The sequence below is a fragment of the Piliocolobus tephrosceles genome, chromosome 1, assembly GCF_002776525.5.
Source record: "Piliocolobus tephrosceles isolate RC106 chromosome 1, ASM277652v3, whole genome shotgun sequence".
Taxonomy (NCBI): Eukaryota; Metazoa; Chordata; class Mammalia; order Primates; family Cercopithecidae; genus Piliocolobus; species Piliocolobus tephrosceles.
This window is the reverse complement of record NC_045434.1, coordinates 63,510,230-63,536,387: the sequence shown is the minus strand read 5'-3', so window position 1 is coordinate 63,536,387 and position 26,158 is coordinate 63,510,230. Positions and strand designations below refer to the sequence as shown.

Sequence of the window (26,158 nt, the reverse complement as noted above, 5' to 3'; positions counted from 1 at the left end):
ATTCCCTCATCAATTGTCCATTTTTGTAAAATGCCACGAGTTTCTCACTAGGAGACAGGGAGGCAACACAACTACACACTTTCCTGTCTGCGTGTGAAGTGAACAGGCAGGCAGTGACCAATCACCAAAAGACTCTTCAAGAAGAAACATGATTGGTCAGCGACTATGAAGAGCATCTGTTATGTACATAGTGATCTGTGGACTACAGAGCTAACAGCAAAGTTTGTACTCCATGCACCTACTTATAATACAGATATCTTGGCAACTCAAATTTGAGTCAAATTCTTGGAGGACTGATATTATTTAACGAAACCATAGTAACAGCAATTCATGCAGATCAGAACCGGAAACTGAGGACTGTCCATAGAAAGAGCATAATCTGTAGGTATATATGCTAAAGAGCTGACAGGGATTACCTTTCAGGAAGAGCTATATTGTTTAAATTTTTTATTAGTGACTAAGCTCTATACCTTGGGAACAGTTCTCAACCTGGTGTTAATTTGCCCCCCAGGGGACATCTGACAATGTCTGAAGGCATTTTCTATTGTCATAACTTGGGGGGATGGGTAGATAGTTGCAACTGGCATCGAATTGGTAGAGGCCAGGGTTGCTGCTAACTCCTACAAAGCATAGGACAATCCCCCATAACAAAGGCTTATCTGGTCCAAAAGGTCAACAGTGCCAAAGCTAAGTACCCTTGTTTTAAATCAAAGAGTTTTTATTAAGCTAATTTGAATAGTACCTTTCCCACCAAGTGGTAGGCAAAAACTAAATGACACAATGGCAAGTAGAAAGTTTACAATAAATGCCATTAGTATCAGAGGTTCGGACTGACTTCAAGCTGAATGGATACCTTAATATGAGATTTGTGGTATTTTTACAAACATTAACTCATCTGATCTGATGCCATGACGTGGCTGCCAAAAAGTTAATCTTTCCTTCAGCTCATAGACAGATCAAGTACCTAGCTCAAGACAGGGATCCAAATGCACCCACACTCTGTATTTCTCCCATACCTAGAATCCACATGTAGATCACATCGAGCAGCGACCACTCAGTTCTGGGCAACACATCTGTAAAACAGTATTATATTTCCAGAGGAGGACAACCAGGATATAAAAGATCTAAGGAGCATAACATATGAGCAACAGCTCAATAAACTGGGGTGATATGCCGGAAGAAGAGAAACCCTGAAGGAGCAACTGAGGGACTGGATGTGATAACAGTCGTAAAATACTTGGGTGCACAGTACAATGAGAGGGCAGGGCAGAGAGTCCGACAGGAACAATAAGTAACAGCCTCCTGTAACCCGGCAATCACACTCCTCGTTGTTTACCCAGGAGAAATGAAAACATTACGTCCACAACAAGACTTGTGCAAGAATGCTAACAGGAGCTTTATTCATCAGAGCCCAAAACTGGACACAGCCCAAATGTCCATCAACAGGGGAATAAAGAAGCAAATTTTATATCTATACAATGGAATACTACTCAGCATAACAAACTACTGATACATGTCACCATGCAGATGAAATTCACACAAAAGGGAGAGTTCACACTGATTATCCCATTTATATGAGGTTCCAGAACAGGCAAAACTAATCTATGGTGAGAAAACATCAGAACTGTGATTACCTGCGAAGGGGTATGTGTTGGGATGATTGGGAAACAACACGAGAGAACTAACTAGGTAGTAAAACTTTTTGTTCTGTAGTTGACAGAGGTTTGGGTTGCACAGATAGAGGGATTTATCAAAGCTTATCAGGTGACACCTTAAAAGTTGTGCATTTTTCACTGTTATATAAATATTATCATCAAAAAAATGCATGAACAAATATTGAACTCAAATTAATGCCTATGTATGCTGAGATATTTAGGGGTAAAGTACATTGATGTCTGCAATTTACTACGAAATGCATCCCCCAAAATAAGACGGACTGGTCAATGGATAGAGATTCAAACATGTAGAGACATGATAAAGTAAACATAGTAAGAGGCTAATGGTAGAATCTAGGTGGTTTGGTATAACGTGTTCACTGTACAATTCTTTCGAGTTTGCTGCACATCTGAAATGTTTCATAATAAAAAGTTGTGAGGAGGAGTAGGAAGTAACAACAGGTGGGGAGCACCACAAGGGAAACAAGAGGTGGCTGGGAGGTCACAGGAGGAAAGCGCAAGGGGAAGAAGAGGGCTGGTTTCAGCCAACACAGGGGCCTGCAAAGGGCAGAACTGCAAAAGGCCAGGGTGACCTGGGCACAGATAATCTTAGCCAACAGGGAATCTTAGCACATGTGAGGCTGCTACCCAGAGCTTTACTGTTGTAAGTTCTTGTTCTGACTATGTGGTCAGAGCAAGTAAGTCCCTGCCCCTCTCTGGCTTTGGTTGAAGGGATCAATGTACAATGTAGAGATAGGTTTAAAGGATCCCTACTAAACGCTTTCCAGCTCTGACAGTCTATTCTTCACAACATCTGTGGAAACCATTTTTTTTACACAGGAATAAAAGAATGCAGAGACACAATTACAGCTTCAGCAAAATCCAGGTGGTTTCACACAAGCAAAATGCAAGGAGCCTCCTGCTACATCACTATATTCTCAAAGACAGGACCTGGGTGCAAGTAGCTCTTAAGTGTCTGCATGTGGACTGTCCACTTTGTAGTTTAGCCACAGCAAACACTAAATCAGTGAGCAGGAGTTCCCTGCCCTACCCTCAACCCCCCCCACACACAACCCAGCAGGTCTCTGGGGCACAGAGTCTGAGTGAAGCCAACACGTTCCCCACCTTAGGCATCTTGGTGGAAACTAAGGTGCAGAGAGTTGCAGGTGTTTACCAAGGTTACACAGCCCGTTAACACAGTGAGGGCTACAACCCAGGGCCCTGGGAAAACCATGTGGATTCCCCAGAAAAGCGCTGGGACCCAGAGAACTCTCCTCAATTGCAGTGCCTACAACCAGCCCCTTTTTTCTCTGCCTTTGCCGCTCTGGTTTCCAAGGAAACTAGAGTCTACTGCTTCTGGCTTCACATCTTAAAGAAGAGGGAGAGATGTATGTTTCTCAAAGCAAAGTCTATTGCCTCACAAACCAAAAACAACTTCTGGCAGAACTTCCTTCCCACCATTCTCCATGGGGGGAGGTGGAGTTGGGGACAGACAACTTAGAGGTCACCACTGGAAAGTGGGGGTCTGGAGGAAGTCTCTGGAGTGCCTGGGGGTGGGAGAAGTCCTGCTCCCACCCTGCAATGACTATGGTCATCACCTAGGGGAAATCTGGGATCCTCATCATGCAGGATAACAGGACACTCCGTCTAGGTCCAGATGTGCCACAGCTGCAAGCAGGGCCCTGACAGGAAGTAGAGGCCCAACAAGAATAAGACCTGTGGGAGAGAGAAGGGTGCGGCTGCAGTGCCATCCCCTCCTCCAACTACATGCCTACTAAGCTCCAGCTGGACCCACAAGGCTGCCAAGCTGATCGGGGCTGATGGGTGGAAAGACAGGTGAGGGGAGAGAATGAACGAGGGGTAGGGAAGGGGCTCAGACACTGCCCTGCCTTCTAGCCCCGAGCGGCGGCAGGTAAATGCTCAGCACTCAAGCCAGGACCTAGAAAGAGCACCTCTGAAGCCTCTTCTGAACAAGTAAAGCCCCACCCAGGGCCAAGAAAAAATTTCCATCATGACCGATTTGTCTAGAAGTGGCCTGAACGTCTTCCCAGCAGCAGTGATGCATCCCCAGCTGAGGGGAAGGAGGGAGTCATCTGCACACTTCTCCTGCTCCCGAGGCCTTCTCCATCCTTACCCCACACCCACCTCGGTGAGCTCAGAGGTTCTTGGCAAGGCTTGCTCCCTGGGGACCACAGCAAGCCCACGGGGGTCAGAGCTGCTGGTCCCTTCAGAGAGCCTGGAGCCTGCGAGTCTGCAAGTACAAGCCCAGTTGGCAGCTGCAGCTAATACTCCCAATTCCCAAACCAAAGCCCGGCCCACCCAGACGTCCTGCAGGGTGGTGGGGGTAACTGCGGAGCAGCATCTGCCCTTTCTCCACTAACAAAGGGGCAATGATGAGAGGGACTGGCTTTGCTCTGAGTGACTCTGGGTCTCCGTGGCTGTGGCCAGGGAAAGGCAGGGAGAGGGCCAGAAGGACTGGGAGACAAAGGACACTTCCCCTACCTAGCTCCTTCTGGGAACAGACTAACTCCCATCCCTGTGGAAAGACCGGGAGGGGAAAAGCAGCCTTTTAAGATTAAGTAAGTAAGTAAGTAAGTAAGTAAGTAAGTAAGTAAGTAAGTAAATAAATAAATAAATAAATAAATAAATAAATAAATAAATAAATCAGAGATAGGAAATCCTGACCCCGCCTTAATTACACTGGAAGTATATAATCTTCAGGAAGAGTAGCTGATTCCCACCCCACACTCCCATTTACTCCCAGTTGCCAATTTCCTGAGAAATAACCACTGCCTCACAGCGAAGCTGCGCCAGAATGGTGTTGAGGCCTGCAAAAGGCTCCAGGAATTCCCTAGGCCTGGGTTTGTTCCAAGCGAAAAATCCAGTAAGGCCCCAGGCATTTCTCGGGGAGCCGGCCATCTGCAGGACCCATCATTCATATCCACCTCCGACCAACGTTCCAAGCACAAGGCCAGCCAGGGCTCTCGAATTTTCAAACTCCACAAACCTCCATAAATCCAGTTCACAATTCTGAATTCCTCCTTGAATTTAACCCAAAATGCCTTCGTCTCAGCTCCCCTGGGTAACAGAGAGCTAATCGCCTTTCCGCCCTGGTCCACCCTCCAGGTGCCCTTGGGTTGGTGGACAGAAGAGAAAGCATCCAGCCCACCTGCTTCTTCCTGGCTGTCCCTCAAGGGTCAACACAACTGCCCCCATTGGAAAGGAGAAGGCAGAGAGATAAGGGAGCTAAATCTTGTTCCCCTCCACTTCCAGGATTAGCAAGCAGCTGCCTCAGAATCACCAGCCTCTCCCTTGTCCAATACCCAGGCACTCTCGGCAGCCTGGCCCTCCAGCAGGAGTGCCTGCTCAGGCACCCCCATGCTGCACACTGCTGCTTCCCAGGCATGACAGATGCAGCTGCTATTCAGTATTTTCCTGCCAGGACAAAAGCTTCTCCAGAAGCACAAAGCCAACAGGGAGGCAGACAGGGCTGACTTCAATAGAAGCCACCTGCTGGGGCCCCTCCTCTGCCACACCCCTCCCCCCAACCCACCGCACATACACACGCAAACATACATACACCTTTTTCAAACCTCTCCAACTTGTGCTGACCCAGAGTCAGGTGACTTTTGCTCTGAATCACTGAACAGTTCTCCCAGAGGACGGGGGGCTGTTGCCATTTCTCAAATAGTATTCCGTAGGATGTTAATAAGTGCTAAGTAAAAAAGGGGTCGTATAGATGGCAGAAACACTAGGTTAAACAAAGTTAAACAGATTCTTTCACTGTAGAACTTCTCAGAGCCTTTAATTCAGTAATGTGCATTGCAGACTGTTCCCCAATTTAGGAGATCACAGAGTGTCTCAGGACTGTCGCGGCACTTGGAGAAATGGGCGGCTCCTTCTTCCAAGTTCACCCAGTTCCCTGAACCTAGCTCTTCTACCACTTGGAGTACATAAGAAATACCTTGCTTACATGTTTCCCCCTCAATAAGCCTGCAGTGAACAGATGAATGGACAGATTAATAAGTGCACACACACACTTGTGCTGCACTCATCTTCACTTACTCAGTTCAAATGATGATGAAGCTTCCGGAAGGACCATTAGACTTCATAAATGGGACTGAACCCATGCACACCCTCAAGTCAACCTTGACTGCAGATCATCTGTGCCTATGTCACCACAGACAGATATCAGCCCCCAGATGAGCGGGCTGGTTTTATTCCCTTATCAAATCCTCCCCCACCCTGGACCTCAGGCACTGTTTTGCATCTGGCTATAAAGGAAGTTGGGTGACTACTTTCAAGGTACTGTACACATCAGCAGTCAGTGAGAAGTCACCACTTTAACCATCACACACAGTCTGGGTGAGCTGAGCCACCACCACCACTAATTCCACAACCTGAAAGGAAAAGCAGGAAGGCCCACCAAGCTTGCCCAGGAAGGGGACCCTGGGAGACTCCATCCAACCTCCTCCATCCGTGGGCCAGGTAACAAATGGACAGGTAACAATGAGTGAGAGACACTCAGGAGTAAATCTTCAACATTTCCCAGAAAGTCGAGTGCGTTCACATTCAAATGACATATCTCAGATTTTCTTTTGGATCTGAAAGTAGGACCCCTCCCCAACCCCAGGAAAAACTATCAGACAGACTCTAACTTTGGATTGAAAAAATACAGCCTGTGTACCCTGGGGTATACCCAGCAGCCTCTGTGATTTCCTGGGATAGGTTTTTTGCTTCATTCATAATGAAGCAGACCCTGAAAGGGTGTCTCCCACTGACTTCCGCAGGCAGCTGAACCCCGAAGCAGATGCTCACCTCCCCCAGGATGGGGTGCAGAGCACTCTCAAGCTCCCCGCCCTCACAAGAAGCCTCTGCCTCTTTAGCAGGCTGTCCCTGCTCTGAAGCCACCGACTGTTCCTGGCCTGCATGTTTCTTACAACGTCTTCTGCAGAGATGCAGACTGTGGTCAGTGTCTGGGTACCTCAAGGGGCTGGGGAATTCCTCATGCTCTGGTTGTGATCTAGAAGGGAGGAGGCTCTGATGTCAGCTCTCCCCTCCTGCCCCCAGGAGCATCAAAAGAAAATACAATGAGATATTACCAGGCATTACGGAAAAGTCTCTATCGCTGAATACGAGCGTGTGCTGCATCACCTTAGGATAAATGTCAGGGTTGATGCCTACCCTCTGTTTCCCAATTTTTCTTCTTGGTCACTTGGAAAAATTAGTCCAATCTATAGCAACTGGGAATGGAAGAGAATACAGACAGCCCTTTCTAGGGAAGCACCTCCCACCTGCTCTCCAAGCAGCCCCAGCCCCACCCCAGAGAACAGAAACATGAAGGCCCCTTTTCCAAGCTCCTGCCAATATGCACCCAGGCCTCTTTCCCCTGGACTCTTCTCAAGGCTAGAGAGAAATCTTTGGTTCCACTCATTATTCCATTTATCTTCTCTAACTGGGCAGGATTATGTTTGGAAGTAGCTGCTTCTGAAGCTGACACTTTAATGCTTGATTTTTAAAAACCTTACTGTTTAAATACCAGTTTTGCCTCTGAGGCAGCCAAACCTCACGTACTGTCTGTTAATTATCAGCTGCTAAATAGCACTTTTCTCACTGGAGCTGATGAGCTCTGGGCCACTGAGGGTAAGAATGCCAGTGCTGGAAAGGGGGACTCCAGCACCGGTGCTTGCTTGCACTTGGGGACATCAAGCAAGACATAGGTCTTATCCTCAAGGAGCTCGGTCTAGCAGAGAGGGCCTGGCAGGGGGCTGTAATTCGAGTGCATAGCAGTCATGCAGGTAGAATGAACCATCACTAGGGCAGAGGAGGGAGGCAGTTCTGCCTAGAGTTGGGCAGGGGAGTAAGGGGGTAAAATCTATTATGAGCCTTGAAAGATAAATACAGTTTACAGAAAAAAATTAAGAGGAGCAAATGTAAGATCCAAGAGAAGATGCAAATGTAAGATCCAAGCAAACGAATGCATGGCAGAGCAGGAAGGAGTGCTCTCCTGGAAGGGAGAGGGTGGAAGGCAGGACAAACCAGCTTGCTTGAATGCCATGTTTAGAAGTTTGAATTTTACACTGGAGGTGAAGGGAGGCTACTGAGGATCTCTAAACAGAAATGACATTTGTCATCACCGGGAATGGATGGCTGAATCTTTCAATGCCTCTGAAGAAAACCAGGTCGGTGTTAACAAGTGCTAACATGCAAAGAAACAGGGACTCTTCCCTACAGAGCAGGATGCAGAGAGGCAGAGGCACACATGGCTCTCACCAGCTGGATGGCCCTTGGGCTGTCCCTGTAGGGCTCCACTGAGATTCAGACCTTTCCTCTGGCTCTCAGCAAGGCCTGACAATTGGAAGGATCCTGGAATGATGTTGCGTCTCTGCATCTCCCTAGAGCCCTTGGCAGATCAGGCATTCTGACGCGTGCCATGAGTTGGAGTGGCAGGGACCACGCCACAGCTGCCCTCAAATACCTGCTGAAGACTGAGTGCGGAGATGAAGATGATGCGTTCTGCAAGGCTCTGAAGACGCAATGAGTACCAAAGGATTTCACGAACTCAAAGAACCAAATCTCAAGATTTGAAAAACATAGAACTTTAATAATAGCAAACTTTTCTTTAATGGTAAGGTTTTCTTGAAAAGGGATAAGCTCCTCACCATTGGAAGAATTTAAGCATAGGTATGATAGGTTGGTGGTTGCCAAACCCAGATAATTATCACTTGGGGAGCACATTAAAAATGCACATTCCAGGTTACCTTGTCTGAAGAGTCTTGGACTCAATTAGACACAAAGAGTGGTGCCCAGGAATCTGAATCTTGAAATGCTACCCACAAGTGAGTCTAACAATCACCCTGGTTTGGGAACCACTGGGCCAGGTGACCATCTGTTAGGATGTAGTCCTCAACAAGCTGAACTCCTTTTTTTATTTTTATTTTTTTTTTGAGACAGGGTCTCATTCTGTCACCCAGGCTGGAGTACAGTGGTGCAATAATGGCTCTCTGCAGACTTGACCTCCCAGGCTCAAGTGATCCTCCCACCTCAGCCTCCTGAGTAGATCGAACCATGTGTGCATGCCACTACGCCCGGCTAATTTTTGTATTTTTTGTAGAGACAGAGTTTCGCCATGTTACCTAGGCCGGTCTCGAACTCCTGGGCTCAAGCAATTTGCCCGCCTCAGCCTCACAAAGTGCTGGGATTATTGGCCATGAGCCACTGCGCCTGGCCCTACAAACTAAATACTTTTTAAGATTCTTTTCTAAATGAATACCTTCTACTTGCCCTCTCACCTGGGCTTCAAAATCTCTCCCTGTACCCTTCCTCAAATCCCTTTCCAGCTCAGATAAGTGTTTACCAGGATTAGAAAAATTATCTCAGAATCTTGCATTGTCTGAGAGAATATTCTGTGATGATAAAATGTTCTCTATCTGTGCTGCATAAATCCATGGCCACCAGCTAACTACTGAGCACTTGAAATGTGGCTGGCACTACTGAGGAACTGAATTTTAAATTTTATTAATACTTAATTTTAATAGCCACATATGGCCAGTGGCTACCACAGAGGCCAGCATAGCTTCTCGTGAAAGAGAGCTTCTGTATTCTCAGTGGGATCCAGTAAACAAGTAAATTCTGGCCCCACTTCCTCCACCACTCCTCTAAGCTTGTCTCCAGTCTGAAGAGATGCACCTGATCACAGGGAGATTAAATTCAAAGAAGACAGCAGGAAAGGAGGGGCTCTGCAGCAGCTGTACCAGAGGCAACAGGTACAGGGAACACAGTGCCTGAACAAAAACTCTCGCCCCCAAGGACTTTACCCTGCTCTGCCCAGAAACGTAATTAATACCAGCAGCTGTCACCCCATCCTGGGCAGCAGGGCCTGACACCTGGTGCCATTTTCCAGCTTCCCCGGAGCAAGCAGACCTCATTCTCAGGGATGACCTAGAACATCCCTTAGTTGACTAATGCTGGAGTCTCAAAACTGGTTTGTACTGGAACTTTTGGCTCTACTGGGGTATAGAAGTCCAAGGGAGAGAAACTGAATCTCAAAAGAGGGAAAGAGAAAAAGCAAGCTAAGTTTATTCCAGACATCAAAAGGTTTCATCAGGAAAATAGATCATCTGTACATTTCCAAACACAACTGGCTTCTTGCCCAGCTATAGCACACAGGCCAAAATCAAACCTTACCAAGTATTCCGGATTAACATGTGTGGTCTTCTAGCCTTGATTTCTACCTCCCACACACATTCTGGGCCCTTTTTCCCAGCATCTGCCTTGACACAGATACACACTGAATCTACCAACAAGGTGGTTATCTGAGTTGAGAAGTAAGTATTCCCTCAGCCTTCTGAGACACAACACAGACCTGTGCAGCAGCAAAACAAAACAAACAAACAAAAAAAGCCAGGTGGGAATCAGGAACCACCTGTCACATTTAAACAGCTCTCTGTCTAGGGAGAGACCACCAGCAACCTTCCAGGTGTGAGCTGGTGCAACAGATCTCTCACCTGGAGGACAATGGAGAGGATTCTCTCTCAAGGTTCCCTTAGTCCAAGCACTGACTACTTCCCTCCGGAGACATAGCTGGCCTGCTGCAGAGACACAATCTCTCAGAGGAAAGGAGAGTGGAAGGTGTGGATGGGAAAGGAAAAAAGAAAAACTACACAGGAAAAGCACTGCAAGGGGTGGGGCAAGAACCACCCATCACAGACCAGATACTTTTTCTGACGTTTCCTGGAAGATGGTTTTACCTGCTTCTTTATTTAAAAAAAAAAAAGGAAGAAGAAGAAAAAAAGAGAGAGAAAAGAAAGAAAGAAAAGAAGAAGGAAGGGAAGGAAGGGAGGGAGGGAGGGAAATGGAAAGAAGAAAGATGAAAAGAAAAAGAGAGAGAGAGAGAGAAAGACAGACATGTTGCAACTTCCTTTGTCACAGGACATGCTCAGGAACGAACAGACCCGACCCATTGCTTCACTTTCCCATCTGCACTAACGGTCAGCTCCATCCAAAGCCCTGACCTCTGTTCTCTCAGCTCCTGAGCTGCAGGACACAAACACAGCCTCCCCGTCTCCCTGCATACAGTCTGCCCACTCCTTCACCTAGAAGGCTAAACTTAAGAAGGATGAGATTCTTCAGAGCAGAAGAGAAGCCATATGAGGGCCCAAAGGAGGATAAAAAGGGCTGTGCCACAGCTTCAGCCCAGCCATTTCTTTTTCATGCCTCCTTCGTGACTTCTCCCGGCTCTATGTGACGGTTCAGTTCACACCAATCTCAAGCATTGCCTATTACCAGATTCCTGGAGAGGCAGCATCTCTCCCTCCTTAGCCAGACAAAATATGGGAGCCCTAGTGGAGTTCCTCACACTTCTCCTTAGAAACCATCCCACTGGACGTATTTTCACCTGCACCCTCCCCTGGGTGTGTCACAGGTATGTGTCCATGAAGCATCCTCTGCCCATGCCAGGCAGTGATCCCACCCTCTACTCCTTCCCACCTTGAAGAGCCCATTGTGTGTCTCTGCATCCTTTATTGGCCACCCTGGTGCCCAGACACTTAACCCCCACCCACTCCCTGGACCTCTTCCTTCAGATACAAAATGAGGAATCACACCACCTGGCCTACAAGGGTCAAATGACAAAATGCAAGAAATGGTACAACCTGGATTTTGAGAGGAAGTCTTCTTTCAATCATTTTATATACATGGGTGTTCATTCCTCTAAACTGTATGTCTCCAAAGGCAGGGCCTACAACTTATTCATATCATCGTAGCAATGTGCACAAAGTAAGTATCCCATAAATACTGGATGATAAACTTAAATTGCTAGGTCATCTAAGTACCCAATTATAACGGAGTCACAAAGGACGATTAGAGAGGCAATACTGTAAGCTGGAGGGAGCCTAGGTTTTAGAGCTAGACACACTCATTAATAAGCCTCAGGCTTTTGCCTTTGCATTTGCTATTCCTCTACCTGGTCCCCCTTCCCACCCCCCAAATAGCTTTTTTGTCTGTTTTATATACTGATGTATATCCAGAGCCCAAGATAATGCTTAGCACTTAGTAGGTGCTCAATAAATAATTGCTAATGAATTATTCTGTGTATGTTTGAACATGTTTCTTCCGTAAAACGGGGACTTTCACTTTGCACTAAAAGGATTATTTTAAGGATTAACAAGAATGTAAGTAAAACACCTAACACAATGCCTGATACAGAGTATCTGCTCAGTAAAGACTCGTTATTAATCTGGGAAACCTTCACAGAGTTGCTAAGTTTCCTACAGTGATCTGAATAATAGAAAATTATTATATTGTATCAAAGTCTATCTGCTGTTTTGAGCTATCCTTAGGGAAGCTGTACAAGTCACTCTTGGCATTGCCAATTAATTTTCTTGAGTAGTAAGCTGCTTTGGATCTCAAGGGTATAGAAGTCACCCACAGGCAAATCCTGCTTAGAAAGGCAGGGGTCTAGTCTAAGCTGCTAGAAGGAATCAATGTTCTAAATTCTTCTCATCTCATATAGCAGAGGTATTAAAGGGGTCTAAACCCAAGAGGATGACCCTTGATTGTTCTGCCATTCCAAGCTAATCCTGCCATCTGGGCCTCCTGATGGCCAATCAGCAGAAAAGACAGGAGGCAGGCATGGAGAAGAATAAACATTTATAAACATTGTCTGAATGAATAAAAACACTGTAGCCAGGAGAAAGGTGAAGTAACACTGTCCTGCAGAAACTGAGGACAGACATGATGGCTCTTAGTCCCCAAGGCTCCCTGGGACCCAGGCTGACCACTTGTTTCCCAGCATTAGGTTATTTTCCCAGCAGTGCAGATGCAACAACAGTGATGAAAGGCCTTCGGTGCAGGAGTCCTTCAAGGTTAAGTCTGGTCCTGTTCATTTACAATGAGGAGACTGAGTGAGGCCCAGACAGGTCCTAGGACTTGCTTGGGGCCACACAGGTAGAGTTAGTAGCCAGGTCTCTCAGATTCCAGTCTAGTGTCAGGTTCTCTTTCCTGTGCAAATCTGTTGTGGCATGCAGTTAAGAAGCTCCCTGAGGTTCAAACCTCTGACCTCAGTCCCAGCAACTGGGTACTTGATATAGTTTGGATATTTGGCCCCTCCAAATCTCATGTTGAAGTATGATCCCCAGTGTTGGAGGTGGGGCCTCGTGGGAGATGTTTGGGTCTTGGGGGCAGATCCCTCATGAATGGCTTGGTGTCCTCCCTTGTAGCAATGAGTTCTCACTCTGAGTTCATATAAGATCTGGTTGTTAAAAAGAGTCGAGGGCCTCCCCCACCCCCATGCTCCCTCTTCTCAACGTGACATGCCTGCTCCCCCTTAAACTTCCCCCATGAGCAAAAGCTTCACGAGGTCCTGACCAGAAGCAGATGTTGGTGCCGTGATTCTTGTACAGCCTGCAGAACTGTGAGAAATAAACCTCTTTTCTCTATAAATTGCCCAGTCTCAGATACTCCTTTAGTGCAACACAAAATGGACTAATACAGTGTTTAACACTGGTCCATCTTGCAACACACAGGAGTAGGACCAGCAGATAGAAAACCATGGACTGCATCTGTGTGTCTATGCCATGTCTGTAGCTAACTAGAAAATGCCAGGAGCTGTAGGAAAGTTGGCAAGCTCCGCATCTGTCCCTCCCTCAGTTGAAGTTCTCCAAAGGGCAAAAGGGTCATCTCCATGACTGAACAGGAATAGGAGGGGCCCTGGAACAGGGAGAAGGAGGAGAGGTATCAATGAGAAACTGTGATCAGAGTCCTTGTAAGAATGAGAACTCTGTAAGCAGAAATAGAAGGTACCTGCTTGAGTCAGCAGATCCAAGTGGGTAGAGGGAAGAAATGCTCAGAAGACTGTCTAAGAGCAGCTTTTCAGCAGCAGGAAAAATAAAAACAGACACTGTGAGAGATCATCACTCTACCCCAGCTCAGTCCCACAGAGGACAGCCCAGTACTATCCCACTTCTGGGGCTGCCACAGCCCCTGACTCTGAGGATTACCTCTAGTACCTTACATTTAATATCTGTGGCATCCACTATTACTCAGTTATCACACCTTTATTCAGCAGCTAAGTATAATGTGTATAATGCACAGTGCCAAAATACTCTAGGATTCTTTTTTCAGAGACAGGGTCTCGCTCTGTCACCCAGGCTAGAGTGCACTGACATGATCATAGCTCACTGTAACCATGACTTCCTGGGCTCAAGTGATCCTCCCACCTCAGCCTCCTGAGTAGCTGAGACTATGGGTATGTGCCACCAGCTGGCTAATTTTTTTAATTTTTTGTAGAGATGGGGTCTTGTTATGTTGCCCAGGCTGATATCGAACTCCTGAGTTCAAAAGATCCTCCCAGTTGTCCTCCCAAAGCACTGAGATTACAGGCGTGAGCCACCATGCCTGGCCTGTTTTTCAATGAGGACATATGGTCACTACAGGAAAATAAGAGCATACAAAAATAACGAAGATGTGGGTTTTCAAGGAATTTACAATCCAATCCGATATCTAAAGAGGTGCCTTGAGTTCCTGTGCGGAGTCTGGAAACAACATGCAGAAATGGCACCTTGAAAGGGGAAGAAAAAGAAGAAAGGTCATCAGCCTCAGAGCTCAGGTAGCTGAAGGACAGAATGTATTTGGTGTCTGCCCTATCTTTGCATCCTTCAATGACACTTTTGTCCATGTCACTGATCTTTCTGGCAAAGAAATCATCTGCCGTGCGACTGGTGGGACGAAGGTGAAGGCAGGCTGAGATGAATCCTCACCACATGCTGCTCTGTTGGCTGCCCAGGATGTGGCCCAGAGCTGGGTATCACTGCCCTACACATCAAACTCCAAGCCATAGGAGGAAGTAGAACCAAGACCCCTGGACCTGGGGCCCAGGACTCAGGGCCCTTGCCCGCCCGGTTATCAAGATCGGACAGATTGAGGACGTCACCCCCAACCCCTCTGACAGCACCCACAGGAAAGGGGGTTGCTGTGGTCACTGCCTGTGCACAGGACTCCTCAAATACTTTCCATTAACAAACTGCCTTCCTGTTAGAGAGAGAGAGAGATGCCTTGCACATGGAGAAATGCACTTAAACAGAGAAATAAAAGGTAAGAGTGTATCACCAAGTTTGATGGAGAAGAATGGGAAGACCCGCTTTTGGTGTGAAAGGTTCTGGAAAAGCAGCATCTGTGCAGGGTGGAGGGTGGAATAGGTAGATATAGACAGGACGGGGGACGGGCATGGTACAGAGAAGATGCAGATGGATAGATGCTAAGGTGTGGGGGTGGAAAGCACAGTTTTGTTAAAGAAACAACATATAAAAGCCACTTAAGCTGGGGACAAAAAAAAAAGCATGTGTTCAAAAAAAAAAAAAAAAAAAAACAGATTGGGGCCAGATCTGGGACGGATGTGGATATCTCATGTATTCTGCAGGCAAAGAGACCCACTGAAGGGCTAAAGCTGGGAAGCTACATGATCAGTGCTGGCCTCCAGGCAAACTAATCCCCCACTGCGCACCAAAGAATCATGGGGGCAAGACCTTCCTTCCATAGCTGAGGGTTCTCAGAGTTAGCCACATGTTTCAACCGCCCATCCCATCCCCTACTACTCTCTATTCCTTTCCTCTCTGGTTACACCTCAAACCTAATTTTATTTTCTTTTAAAGAATCCAAGCCCAGGTAGCCAAATCAAATGCATAAAGTTAGCAGAGTTTGAGACCCAAGAGAGGGGGCACTGCTACCCTTCCTCCTCCTCTCTGTGAGCACAGGTCCCTAGAGCACATCGGGGAAGAGAACACAAAGGGTATGAAGTCACTAAGAGTCCCAGGTGGGCTCTGCTAGAAAGGACATGAGGACATGATGCTCGTGAGCCTGGCAGTCAGAGGGAATGACAGCACTTGGCATGTCTGCAAGCGCAAGCGTTTCCAAGGCAGGTTACTACATACGCTCATTTTCTCCCTGTGGCCTCCCCATCTGCCAGAGATCTGGGTGCCTGTAAGGATGAAGAAGGCATGGGATGACCCCTCGCTGGGCTGTCCAGCTCAGCTGTGCAGCCAGGCTGCTCTGAGCTGCAGGGCACATGCAGCCTCTCATCAAGCCACTTGCATTCCTAGGATGCTCCAAGTTCCAGACACATGGCCTTTAGTGTCCAGGACTCTCCCCGCAGGACCCTTTGAGCTCTGCAGAAGCCAAGCATGATGAGCAACCTGCAGATTCCTCACTCAGAAAGGCTGCCCTTCTCCAGCTCCTGTGTAAGCCTGGCCTTTAGAATCCTACTAACCTTCTTCTAGGAATCACAGAAGCCAAGGAAGGCAGTTGGGATACGGAAAGACAGAGGATATGGCTATTCTGAGGACAGGGGCTCCTTCTGTCAGAGTTAAAAATAAACACTTAGCAACTATAACCAACCCTTCCCCTGCATAGGCCAATGGGCCCTGGCAGATTAATCTTTCCTTGCAGAGGAAATGAGGCCCCAGGGAGAGGTGGGAGAAGCAGGCCATGGACACATGGTCAGAGGATGTAACTCCAGCTGAAGGCAGAGGGTTCCTCAAGTCCTATGTCTTGGTTGCCATTACCATCACTCTCCACCATACGCCCCTTCCCCCAAATAAACCCTAATTCCCGAAAGCAGACACAGAGCCCTCCTAGGTCACGATTAGTATCAACACCTATCTAGGGATTAGAAAAAAAAACATAAAAAATAGTAACGCCACGCTGAAGAACAGAATGCCAATGTCACACTCTGCCCAGTATCTCTCAGCTAAGCAGATATTCTAGCTACCTGAGCTCCTTTCCTCACCTTGCTCCACAAGTCTCCAGGATCTCTGGGGAGTAGAGGAAGAGGCTACACCTCCATGGACACACATCAATACTGCAGTCAAGAGATAGAAGAAACCTATGCACTTGGTGATATTCTGCACGTGGCTGAGCTGGGAGGGCCAGAGGTGCCATGGCCTGACTCAGTAAGGAGGTACTGAGAGCCAGACTCAGTTATTCTTGGAAGCTGACAAGATGAGGTCACACTTTTGAATGTGGTAGCCCCAAGCCTCCCAATGCAGGTGGAGAATATAACGTAGCAACAGGGCAGGAGTACACGGTAGGTAGCATGCTCAGTGACAGGGCAGTCAGGATGAAGGCCTGGGGCAGACTATGCCCATGTGGGGCTGTCCTAGCATCCCTAGGTAACTCTGGCAGAGAAGCCTGCTTGGAGGTAAAACTGGAGGAAGCCAGGTCTGGAGGCGAGCACAGTAGAAGGTCTGATCCACTCTAACATGCTTGGTCACTCTCCTTTTTGTCTAACCCTTTCCCTACTGGGAAATAAGCAGGACAGCTTCACAGAGCTTTCATACACACAAATTCTAGACACCTGGAGACATAAAAATCATAGCGCATCTCCCAGCACTCAGAAGAGTGAGTTAGCCCCAAATCACCTACCAAGCTCAGGCTAGAAGAGAAAGGGGTAAGCAGGGAGAACATCAGCAACAAGTGAGAGAAACAGGTCAGCAGTGTGGCAGGAAGCACTGGGACAGCTAACAGGGCCTGGCTGTGAGGGGAGACTGCAGCAGTGGCAGGTTTATTTTTAGCTGTTGGGCAGAGGGGCTGAGTAACAGTTCTGGGCCCTGGGCAGGAGGCCAGGCTACTAAGGTCTGGTGTGTGCTGAGAGCCTCCTAACAATATGGATCATTAAAATGGCAGCAAACGATCAACTCAATCATCTCCCTGTAGACAAGCAGGAGGATAAGGAGCCCCGCAGGAGGACGAAGGGGGAGGAGTCGGCAGGGGGACAGTCAGTAGATCTCCTGTTCAGCCCCTCCCCTTGGAGAGATTTCACCTTTGCTTCTGGTTCAAAAGAATCTTCATGGAGATGAGCCAGAGAGAAGGCATCAACTGTACAGCTCCCTCAGCTCCCTCATATGCTCTGAAACAGAAAAGGCTTCCATCGGGCAGCCACTGGCTTCCACCTCTGGCCACCACTCTTCACTTCTCAGATGAGTCTAGGATGGACAGTGGCCACAGAGAAGCTTGGAAATGTCCCTCAAGAATAAGATGCCCTTTCATACGACCCTTTTGGAGAGCTCAGGTTCCCAGCAGAATGAGCACACAGCTTGGCTAGTCTTGGAGGAGAACACCAGATACAAATATGGGCTGACCTTGGCGCCCTGTCCCAGCTCATTCTGGCACACAGAGGTGTTTACTGATCAGAGAATAAAGACCCCAAGAACCTTTCACTGCCAGAGGCCCAGCCCAACTTTATGTCTCCTTCTACTGTGGTTTTCTTCCTCCTCACACTAAATCTGATGACCCGGCACACAGGACCCCACAGTCCAAACCTCCAGGGCTGAAATAGCTGCTCTAGCCTTGCATGGGCAGGAAGAGGAAGAAAGCGAACAGACATCACCAGACAACCCCTTTTCCTCCTGCTTCCTTGGATTCCTGATATCTCTTCTTACTCAGCCCTGTCTGAGGGGCTGAGGGTCACCTGAATATAAACCCTAATTTCCTCATCAGCTCTGGGAATCAATCCCCAACTCTAAACTCAGAACCACCCCTAATCCATAACTATACCTTTGGTGAATTAGAAAAAGGCACTCCTTTGAAAGAACCCAGCCACACACAAAGACAAAGTCAAGCAAGGGGACAGTGGCTAGACTTCAGCCCTCCCTTAGTTCCTCAACCAGATCCCTGTGCACAGGGCACAGCCTGCACCAGCAATCACAGTGGCCTTCAAATGCCCCATGACTTGAAATGAGAAAGGAATCTCAAGTAGGGAATAGAGTTCCTCATCTCTGCTTTGCACCACCACTACACCATGATTCTTCTGATTTTAAGGAAAGAGAAGATGCACACCCTGCTAAATTATGTAGTCTATCCTCTCTGCCAAGTCACCAGCTAGAACACTTTCTATGTCTTCATACAAGAGAAGGAGCAGCTGGTCAGTGATGATTACTCATTAACTGAACACAGGCTGCCCTGGAGCCCAGCATTAAGCCTACGAAAGGGCATCTATGCTGACCCAAATACTGCTGATGGTCAGACCCGGAGCAAGTCAGCAAGCTATCCTGCCTGCCCTCCGCCTCTGGCCTGCAGCACCACCTTCTACTGCCTCACCCTGCTGGTGCTCAAGAAGCTGCTCGAGCCGACCCTCTGTGCAATGAGCCCTGGCAAGTTTAGCCGACCTGTTCAAGGTCATGTAACTTGTTAGCAGCATGCAAACACTAGAACCTTTCTATTTATGTATGTACTTATTTTTGCTTTCTTATCTAGCACATAACCCATGGTAACAAGCTCATCTCTACATATCTATATCTATATATATCTTAAAATACAAAATATCAGTATTTTCCTAAAAACTAGAAAAGGTACACAGCAATCTGATTTGGGTTCTATAACTGCCATACATGATTACACTGTCCAGTAGCACGGCCCTTTCTCTTCACCAGTGCCCCTTTTACAAGGTGACCTATGTGGAAAGATCCTAGCTGATGCGTTAGTGGAGCTCAGTTTTGCTCCACCAGGTCTGCAGTCTTCCTGCAACCAACCAAAAACCAAAGGAGCCCAGACCAAGAGCAGGTCCCAAGGAACCAGAGGTTTCAAGATGTGGCTCGGATGCCAACACCATGTAAGACCTTGGACATGCCACTGAACCTTTCTGCACTGGCCCAGCTTCTTCCTCAGTGATGTGCAAGGAGTCAAGAAAGATGACGAGGGAGTGTGGGTTCTAAGTTACTATGAAGTGTGGGTCGCTTTGCCACTGGGCCTCAAACCATTACCAAGAAAAGCTGCAGTCCCTGCAAAAAACAACTCTTCTCTGCCCATCCACCTCCCTCCAGGACACAGAACCATCTGGAAAGATACAGTGCAGGGGAAAGAGGGGGAAAAGAGACCTCATATGACCTTTGGCAGGGCCTGAAGTAGAGGAAAGGTAGGAGAATAGAGTGAATCCTGCACCACAGACATCACGCCACCAGGAAGAACCCCGGCTCAGAGCATGGCAAGGCTGCTTGGGAACTGGGCAGTGGCTCAGATGCAGACAACTATGCCCTGCTCTTCCCCATCTTGGCTGACATTCCTCTTGGCACCCACTCAGCACACTCCTGGGCTCTGGGTAACGGGAGCTTTGGCCCCTCCCCTAGCCCAAGGATTAAGTTTGCCTCCAGCAATTCTGAGGCTGGACTCTTCCAGGCCCTCCTCTCAATCCCTTGTACTTGCTTCATAAGAAAAATCATCAACTGTGGATGGCCCAATCCCTCAGGTCCTAAGTAGTAGAAATGTCACAGGTCCCAATACCTTCCTCCTCCCACAAAGGGGTTCTTTTGTTTCCTAGACACCCACCAATATTTGGCCCTAAGGCCCAGGGACTGCTTTTCTCTCCCTTCCTCTCAGTCACTGATCCCATATCTTAGCTGGAGATGGTCTCCAAGCTCAGTCAAAGCCCAGAACTCACAAGTGAAAAAGGACAATGAGCCAACCCGGCTTCGAACCTGCCTCAGTGAACACCAAGAGCCCTGCTGCAGGAGCCAGGGTTCAGGGCTAGGGCCAGGAAGGACAGGATCTCTGAAACCAGAAACCTGACGCTTCCCTCATAATTCCACAGGCCCAACCTCAATGATTCCTAACCTTTTTGACACCTTCATGCCCCTCAAAAACTCTAAAGCCTGCTTTGACACAAGACGAGTTAGCTTCAATTTCGAGCCACCAACCCCTGACCACTCTGACCTCCTGTTCCTCTCCTCAGTTCTAGCCAGGCCAACATCACCACACCTCTCACAGACTTGATTACTCCTCAGAGGCACAGCCATGTCCCACTGACCCCAGCTGGAGCCTCCCTTAACTCCCAGAGTCACCAGATTCCCCTCTTTCAAAGCTCCTCTATTCCCAGCCACATGATTTAGCTCCCAGACCAGCAAAGTCTAGGAGAACTTTCTACAAGTATGAAAATGTTCTTCTGCACTGTTCAATTCAATAGCCATTAGCTACATGTTTACTGAACACTTGAAGTGTGGCTAGCAACTGATTTTTCAAATTTAATTTAGTTTAATCCATTCATGTTAATTAATTTTAATTTAATTAGTCATGTGAGGGTAGTGGCAACCAAATTGGACAGTGCAGCCCTAACCTGTGTTAATTTCATCTTCTCTAAATAGGTTTCTTGACTCAAAATTTTACAGGCCAGTTTTTACATGTGTATCCTCCACGCAACTAAGCTTATGACAGATACTCAGCAAATTGTTACCTATCTGTAACCACATTGCATATAAAAGAGGCTGGCTTGGTCAATGAAATTTTCCTAACCTTGTGACTCCTCCAGCAAACTCCAGTTTGGGACACTGCCTCTCACCTAGCCACACTACCCGTCTTGCCCTCCACAGGTACACAGTATGAGGTGTGCTGGAAAGGAGATGGTGCCTGTACTGTGAGGATGTGGGAGCTCTGGCATTTCCCTCCAACAGCATCCAGAACAATCATGAGAGGCTCTAATCATCTCCCCTTCACCAGAACAAAGGAAGCCACATCGCAGTGGCACTTCCACGATGACGTAGGGAGAGAGGACTGCTGGAGAAAGGAAAGGAAAAGAAACTACAGGACCTTGTTTTCTCTAATCCACGCAATGGAAAGATACACAGAGATAAGTTACGACAACATTCTATAAAGCAGCAACATACCTCACCTAATCAGAGTTGCACGGCAAAGAACAACGATACGGTTTTTAATTAAATTTGCTGAGCTAACACCTAAGGGTCACCATTACACAGTGAAGTAGCAAGCAGCTGAGGGACCCTCCCGGGGAATACAACTAATTAATACACAAGTGGGTTGAGACTAGGTGTCCTTATCAAAGAAATAATAGAATTCCCATGTTCTTGTACAAAAAACAATAAGTAAGGTGTCTATCAAATACTCTCTTAAAAAGGGGAGGGAGTGGTTAAAAAGATGCATAGAGCTACTGTTGAAGTTCCCCTCCAACTTTGGGGACTGTGCTCCGGGCGGAGGGGGCAGGGGGGCAAATACCCATCCATCCCCCTTCGCTGACCTCCCCTCCTGTCCATCAGGGCCTGAGGTGACAGAACAGCTCCTCAGGCTGGCGGCACCCTGGAGCAGCAGCTGGCCATGTCCCTGAGCCTGTGGCTCAGTTAGGAAGTAAGTGGCAAGAAGCCTGAGTCTGGGAGTCAGGTAACCTGGGTTCCAATCCTGTCTCTGCCAAGTGAATGGCTATGGTACCTTGAGCAAGTCACTCCCTCACTCTAGGCCTTGGTTTTCGCTTCTGCAAAAGATGGGGGCTGGACAAAATGACCTCTCAAGTCCCTTGCAACTCTGACTGGAAGCATGACTCAGAACTTAGCAAAAGCAGCCAGGAGAGATGGTGAGGTAAGGTCAAAGCACCCACCAAAAGCATTTAAATGGGAGCTCTCTGAGGTGGAGGGAGAGAAGCAGCAGGGTGAGCTGGGACTGTTTTTCAAATGCTGATTTCACTTAACAGGGCTAAGAGGTCACCAGACTATAGGCTAGGAGAAGAGCATCTAAGCACCTGCCAGCTGCCATCAACTCTCAGAGCTGCAACATAGGAGACTTCTGAACCCCAGCAGAGGCTGGGCTGCTGCCCTCCAGCTCTGCCCTAGCCCCCAGCATTGCCCTCCGCACACTGCAGAATAGAGGTCTCCTCCCCTTTTCTCAGGCACCTTCCCAAGGGGGTAATCCCTCCTGCCCCACTCCATCTTCCTCTCCTGCTTTATAATTATGAGACTTCTGGTTTTGAAAATCATTTCACTACTCAGCATCTGAGGTTAATCAAAATTCAAGATCTAGAAATCTCTTTGGTATGTGTCTCTAGAACAGGGTTCTTTGAACCAGATTCCCTCTACAGCTGTAATCATGTCTCAGCCAGTATTTGGATATGGAAGTGCTGTTAACACTGCTGTCAGACTCCAAATGCCTTGTCTCTCCTTTATTCCTCCATTATTAAGTTTTAACACAAAGACGTGTGTGGGAAATCCACAATTTAACAGTTGAGTCAACTTAAAAGATCTGGGAGCAGGTTGCCTGTCAAAACAGACTGACTTCACTCTTCACCCACTTCTAACCTGAGAGGGATAAACTATAAGCGTTATTTAACACAATGCTGGATTTTTCCTTCCAAAACTATTCAAAGTAGAAAAATATCTAAACCTTTATCCCATTAGTTACAAGAGAAATCTGAATTGCCACTCAAAAGCATTTCACAGGATGATTTTGTGCATGTGTCTATTACACAGAATACAGAGCAGAAGCTGGGAGCTTTTGTTCTGAAGTCTTTCCATAATATTCCAAATATCCAAGAAAATGAGCAGCCAGTGTCCCCAAACTACTAATGGGTGAAGGCAGATGGTGTCTCAGAGGGGACAGCAAACGCTCCTGTAAAGACCGTCTGCCACTTCCTCAGTGATACAGGTTAATTGTGGTCAAACTGTATTCACCCAACTCCAGTCCCCAAGGTCATGGAGTTGGGTGAATGGTCAATCCAAACAATTTCTCCTCCTCCTTTCCCTTCAGTTATGAGTAGGGAAAGAGAAGTCTAAGGTACAAATATTGAAGTGTTGAAGATACTTATCCCCTCTCCAACAGCCAACACTAAACAACAACCGAGATCCCACAAGAACTTACAGCAGAAACCACAGAACTCTGACAGGGTTGAGTATGAGAGCAGCAGGAAAATAATTCTAGAGGCCTTAAAATCCAGAAATGGAACATGCTTGCTCTGTACAACTTTGAAGTACTGGTGTTTTTCAAAACGTCTGATTGTATATTCCAATAGTTCCACCCATACCTCATTTCTGAGTTTTGTATTTGATAACTGAAATACAGCTCGCTATGGGGGCTGATGGGGAAGAGAAAAATACAACACAGGAAGTATTTTTCTCCTCCTCCAATCATTGAGACACCCCAGGGGAAACAAACCTGAAATGTCACCTTTAGAGATTGGTTTGACCTGAAACCCCTGTGAGAGGAAAACCTTGTTGGTGACCCTGCAAGACCGGCTCACACTTCGCTGGGGACCCACCCATCTCCAGAGACCTCCCACTCCATTCTGTTTAACTTCTGAAGTCGATATTCTCACTTGAATCCTTATTCTCCCCACCACCACACCCCTTAAAGAAAGAAAAGGGATGGGCTTCCCTGGCTCAAGGATAATGTTTCCTCAGACTGCCCATCACCGCGCGAGTCCAGGACAGCAAGTGGCCCTCTCCGGGAGGCGGAATCAGCACGGATCCGGCCGCGGGTTACAGACTCAGTTCACAATGATCGGCCGGGCCGCGGACACCGCCGGCCTCTACCCGGAGCCGCCCCGCGCGGGGGGTGGGGGGGGCCAGCTCCGGGATCCAAACAATCCCGCCCCCGCAGCCGGGGGACGCCCAGGACCCGGCCTCAGCACATCTCCTGGCTGGCGCTCCCAGCCGGCCCGGATGCCCTCGCGAGGCTCGGGGAAGTGAAATCACACATTCCGGCTCCCAAATAAGGAGTGAGGCTAAATAAACCTCTGCGATCCGACTTCTCCAAACCAACCGACCAACCGGCTCAATGAGTAATGGGCCTTTTGTGCCCGCAGAGAGAGAAAAAGGAGGGAGGAGAGAACGGGGAACCACCCCCCCCCCAAAATCACTTCCTTGAGATGGAGTGAAATTAGCAGAAGTCCCGAGGCCAACCGTTCCGACTCGGCTGGATTCCGCTCAAACCCCAAAATGGCAGGGTCCCCTAAGTCCCCAGAGCGGGTTCCAGGGCTCCCGCCCGGGAGCGGCCGGAAGCGGTCAGGGTGGCGAGGGCGCTGGGACCCGCCGCCTGCCCCGCACTCGGCACCCCCGCCCGGCCGCCCCGCCCCGCCGCGGCCATCCCTCCGCCCCGCGCCGCGACCCAGGCCGGGGCAGGCACCAGACGCTGGGGAGCTCCAGGGCCCGGGGCCGACCCCGCCTCCCCTCCCCGGGCCCCAGACCTACTTTGAGGGCGAATTTCTCCTGGGTCCTCTTGTTGAAGATCTGCAAAACTTTCCCGTTGATGCCCAGCCCCAGGACCTGGCTGGTGACCTTGTAGTCATCGATGATGGCGTTCTTCTTGATCTGCAGGCCGGACTTGACATGGAACTGCGGGAACTGCTGCGGGGGCGGCGGCGGCGGCGCCTGCGCCGGGGGGTGCGGCGGGGCAGGGGCGGGGGGCTGCGGCTGCGGGGCCGGGGCGGGGAAGGGCACCGGCGGGCTCTGGCCCTGGGAGTTGGACAGCATGGTGCCCGGGGGCGCGGGGACACGGGCGAGGGTGCCCGCGGCCGCCCCCTCCTCCGGCTCCGGGCCCCCTCCCCGCCGCCCCCCGACCGGCTGCGAAGTTCGCTCCGAGCTGGAGCCGGCTTCCCCGACCCGGCCCGGCTCCAGGCTCCGCGGGTCGCGGGCCTCCGTGGGTCCCGCCGCGCGCCGCTGGCGCCCACCGGCCCGGCGCCCTCCCTCCCTCCCTCCCCCCGGGGGCCTGGCGCTCTGGGGACCGCGGGGCGGCGGGGGCCCGGCCGGGGGGAAGCGGCCGCGCGACAATGTACCCAGCCCCGGGCCGGCGGCCGCGTCACAGCCTCGTCTGCGTCCGGGGCCGGTCCTTAAAGGGGAGGGGTGGGGGGGTGTGGCCTGGGGAGGCGGGGTGTGGGGGAGGGGCGGTCCTTAAAGGGGAGGACGCACGGTGCCGGGAGCTGGGAGGACGGCGGAGGAGGCTGGGGGCTACTGCCTGGGGGACAGGGAGAGAGGACGAAGAAATCCTAGTTCTTAACCAAGGCCATGCAAAGGGAGAGGGGAGGCGTGTCAAAGGAGCTGCTTAATTCAGATGGAAAATCCACTCCTCTCCAATTGTCTGGGCCTCAGCGTCAGCGAATTGGAAGAAGGGTGTATTTCCAAGGAGAGGGATGGCTCGTAGGTGTCCAGCTAGATGAGACCTCGCGGGGGAGCTGGAATCGTCCCAGGAAAAGGTGTGAGCCAAAGGCAGGTGTATTAAATATTTCCCTAACTTCAACATTTTCCTCTGAGGTTTTTTGCATCTCTTTTCTCATTAATGTATTGTTTTTCAGTAAAGACGTATTACTGTGTCAGAAGCACTTTACTAATTATACCTTTGAACATGTTTTCATGTAAATAAGCTAAATGGCAAGAGGATGGGTTGAGATTTGGGCCGCCTGAATTCCCGCCATCCTTTGCCACGGATTGGCTGCGTGAGGCTGAACAAGCCTTGCACCTCTCTCTTCGTGGGAAGAACAGCGAGAGTTTTTCAAAGGTTGTGGGCAGAGTCAGAGGAGATAATGAAACTGAAGGGGAGGCCCTAGGGAATAGCTTCTGATTTCTGATGTGGAAAAATTAATCCGTAAGAAATGGGTTAGCCCCGGGTATCTCAGGAAAAGCCCAGGGATCTAGCTGGACCCTGCATAGAAGCTGCCAGGAGGCCTCCACACACATTCTGATGGGGTTCAAGATGACCAAGTGCATCCCTGCTGACCTCCTCCCACTTCTGACTGACAAACAGTTGAG

General features: G+C 48.9%; 1 protein-coding gene across 2 annotated transcripts in view; it reads right to left on the bottom strand.

The window, feature by feature from the left end:
* Window positions 1-25,218, bottom strand: part of MAPKAPK2 (MAPK activated protein kinase 2) — a 49,677-nt gene extending 24,459 nt beyond the window's left edge. The window contains exon 1 of one of the 2 annotated variants that reach the window (XM_026456682.2): window positions 24,605-25,218. In XM_026456682.2, the coding sequence (XP_026312467.1) occupies window positions 24,605-24,886 (282 nt within the window). In that variant the 5' untranslated portion in view covers window positions 24,887-25,218. The remainder of the gene's footprint in view (window positions 1-24,604) is intronic. The other variant, XM_026456683.2, reaches the window with a different exon arrangement.
* Window positions 25,219-26,158: the final 940 nt, after the last annotated feature.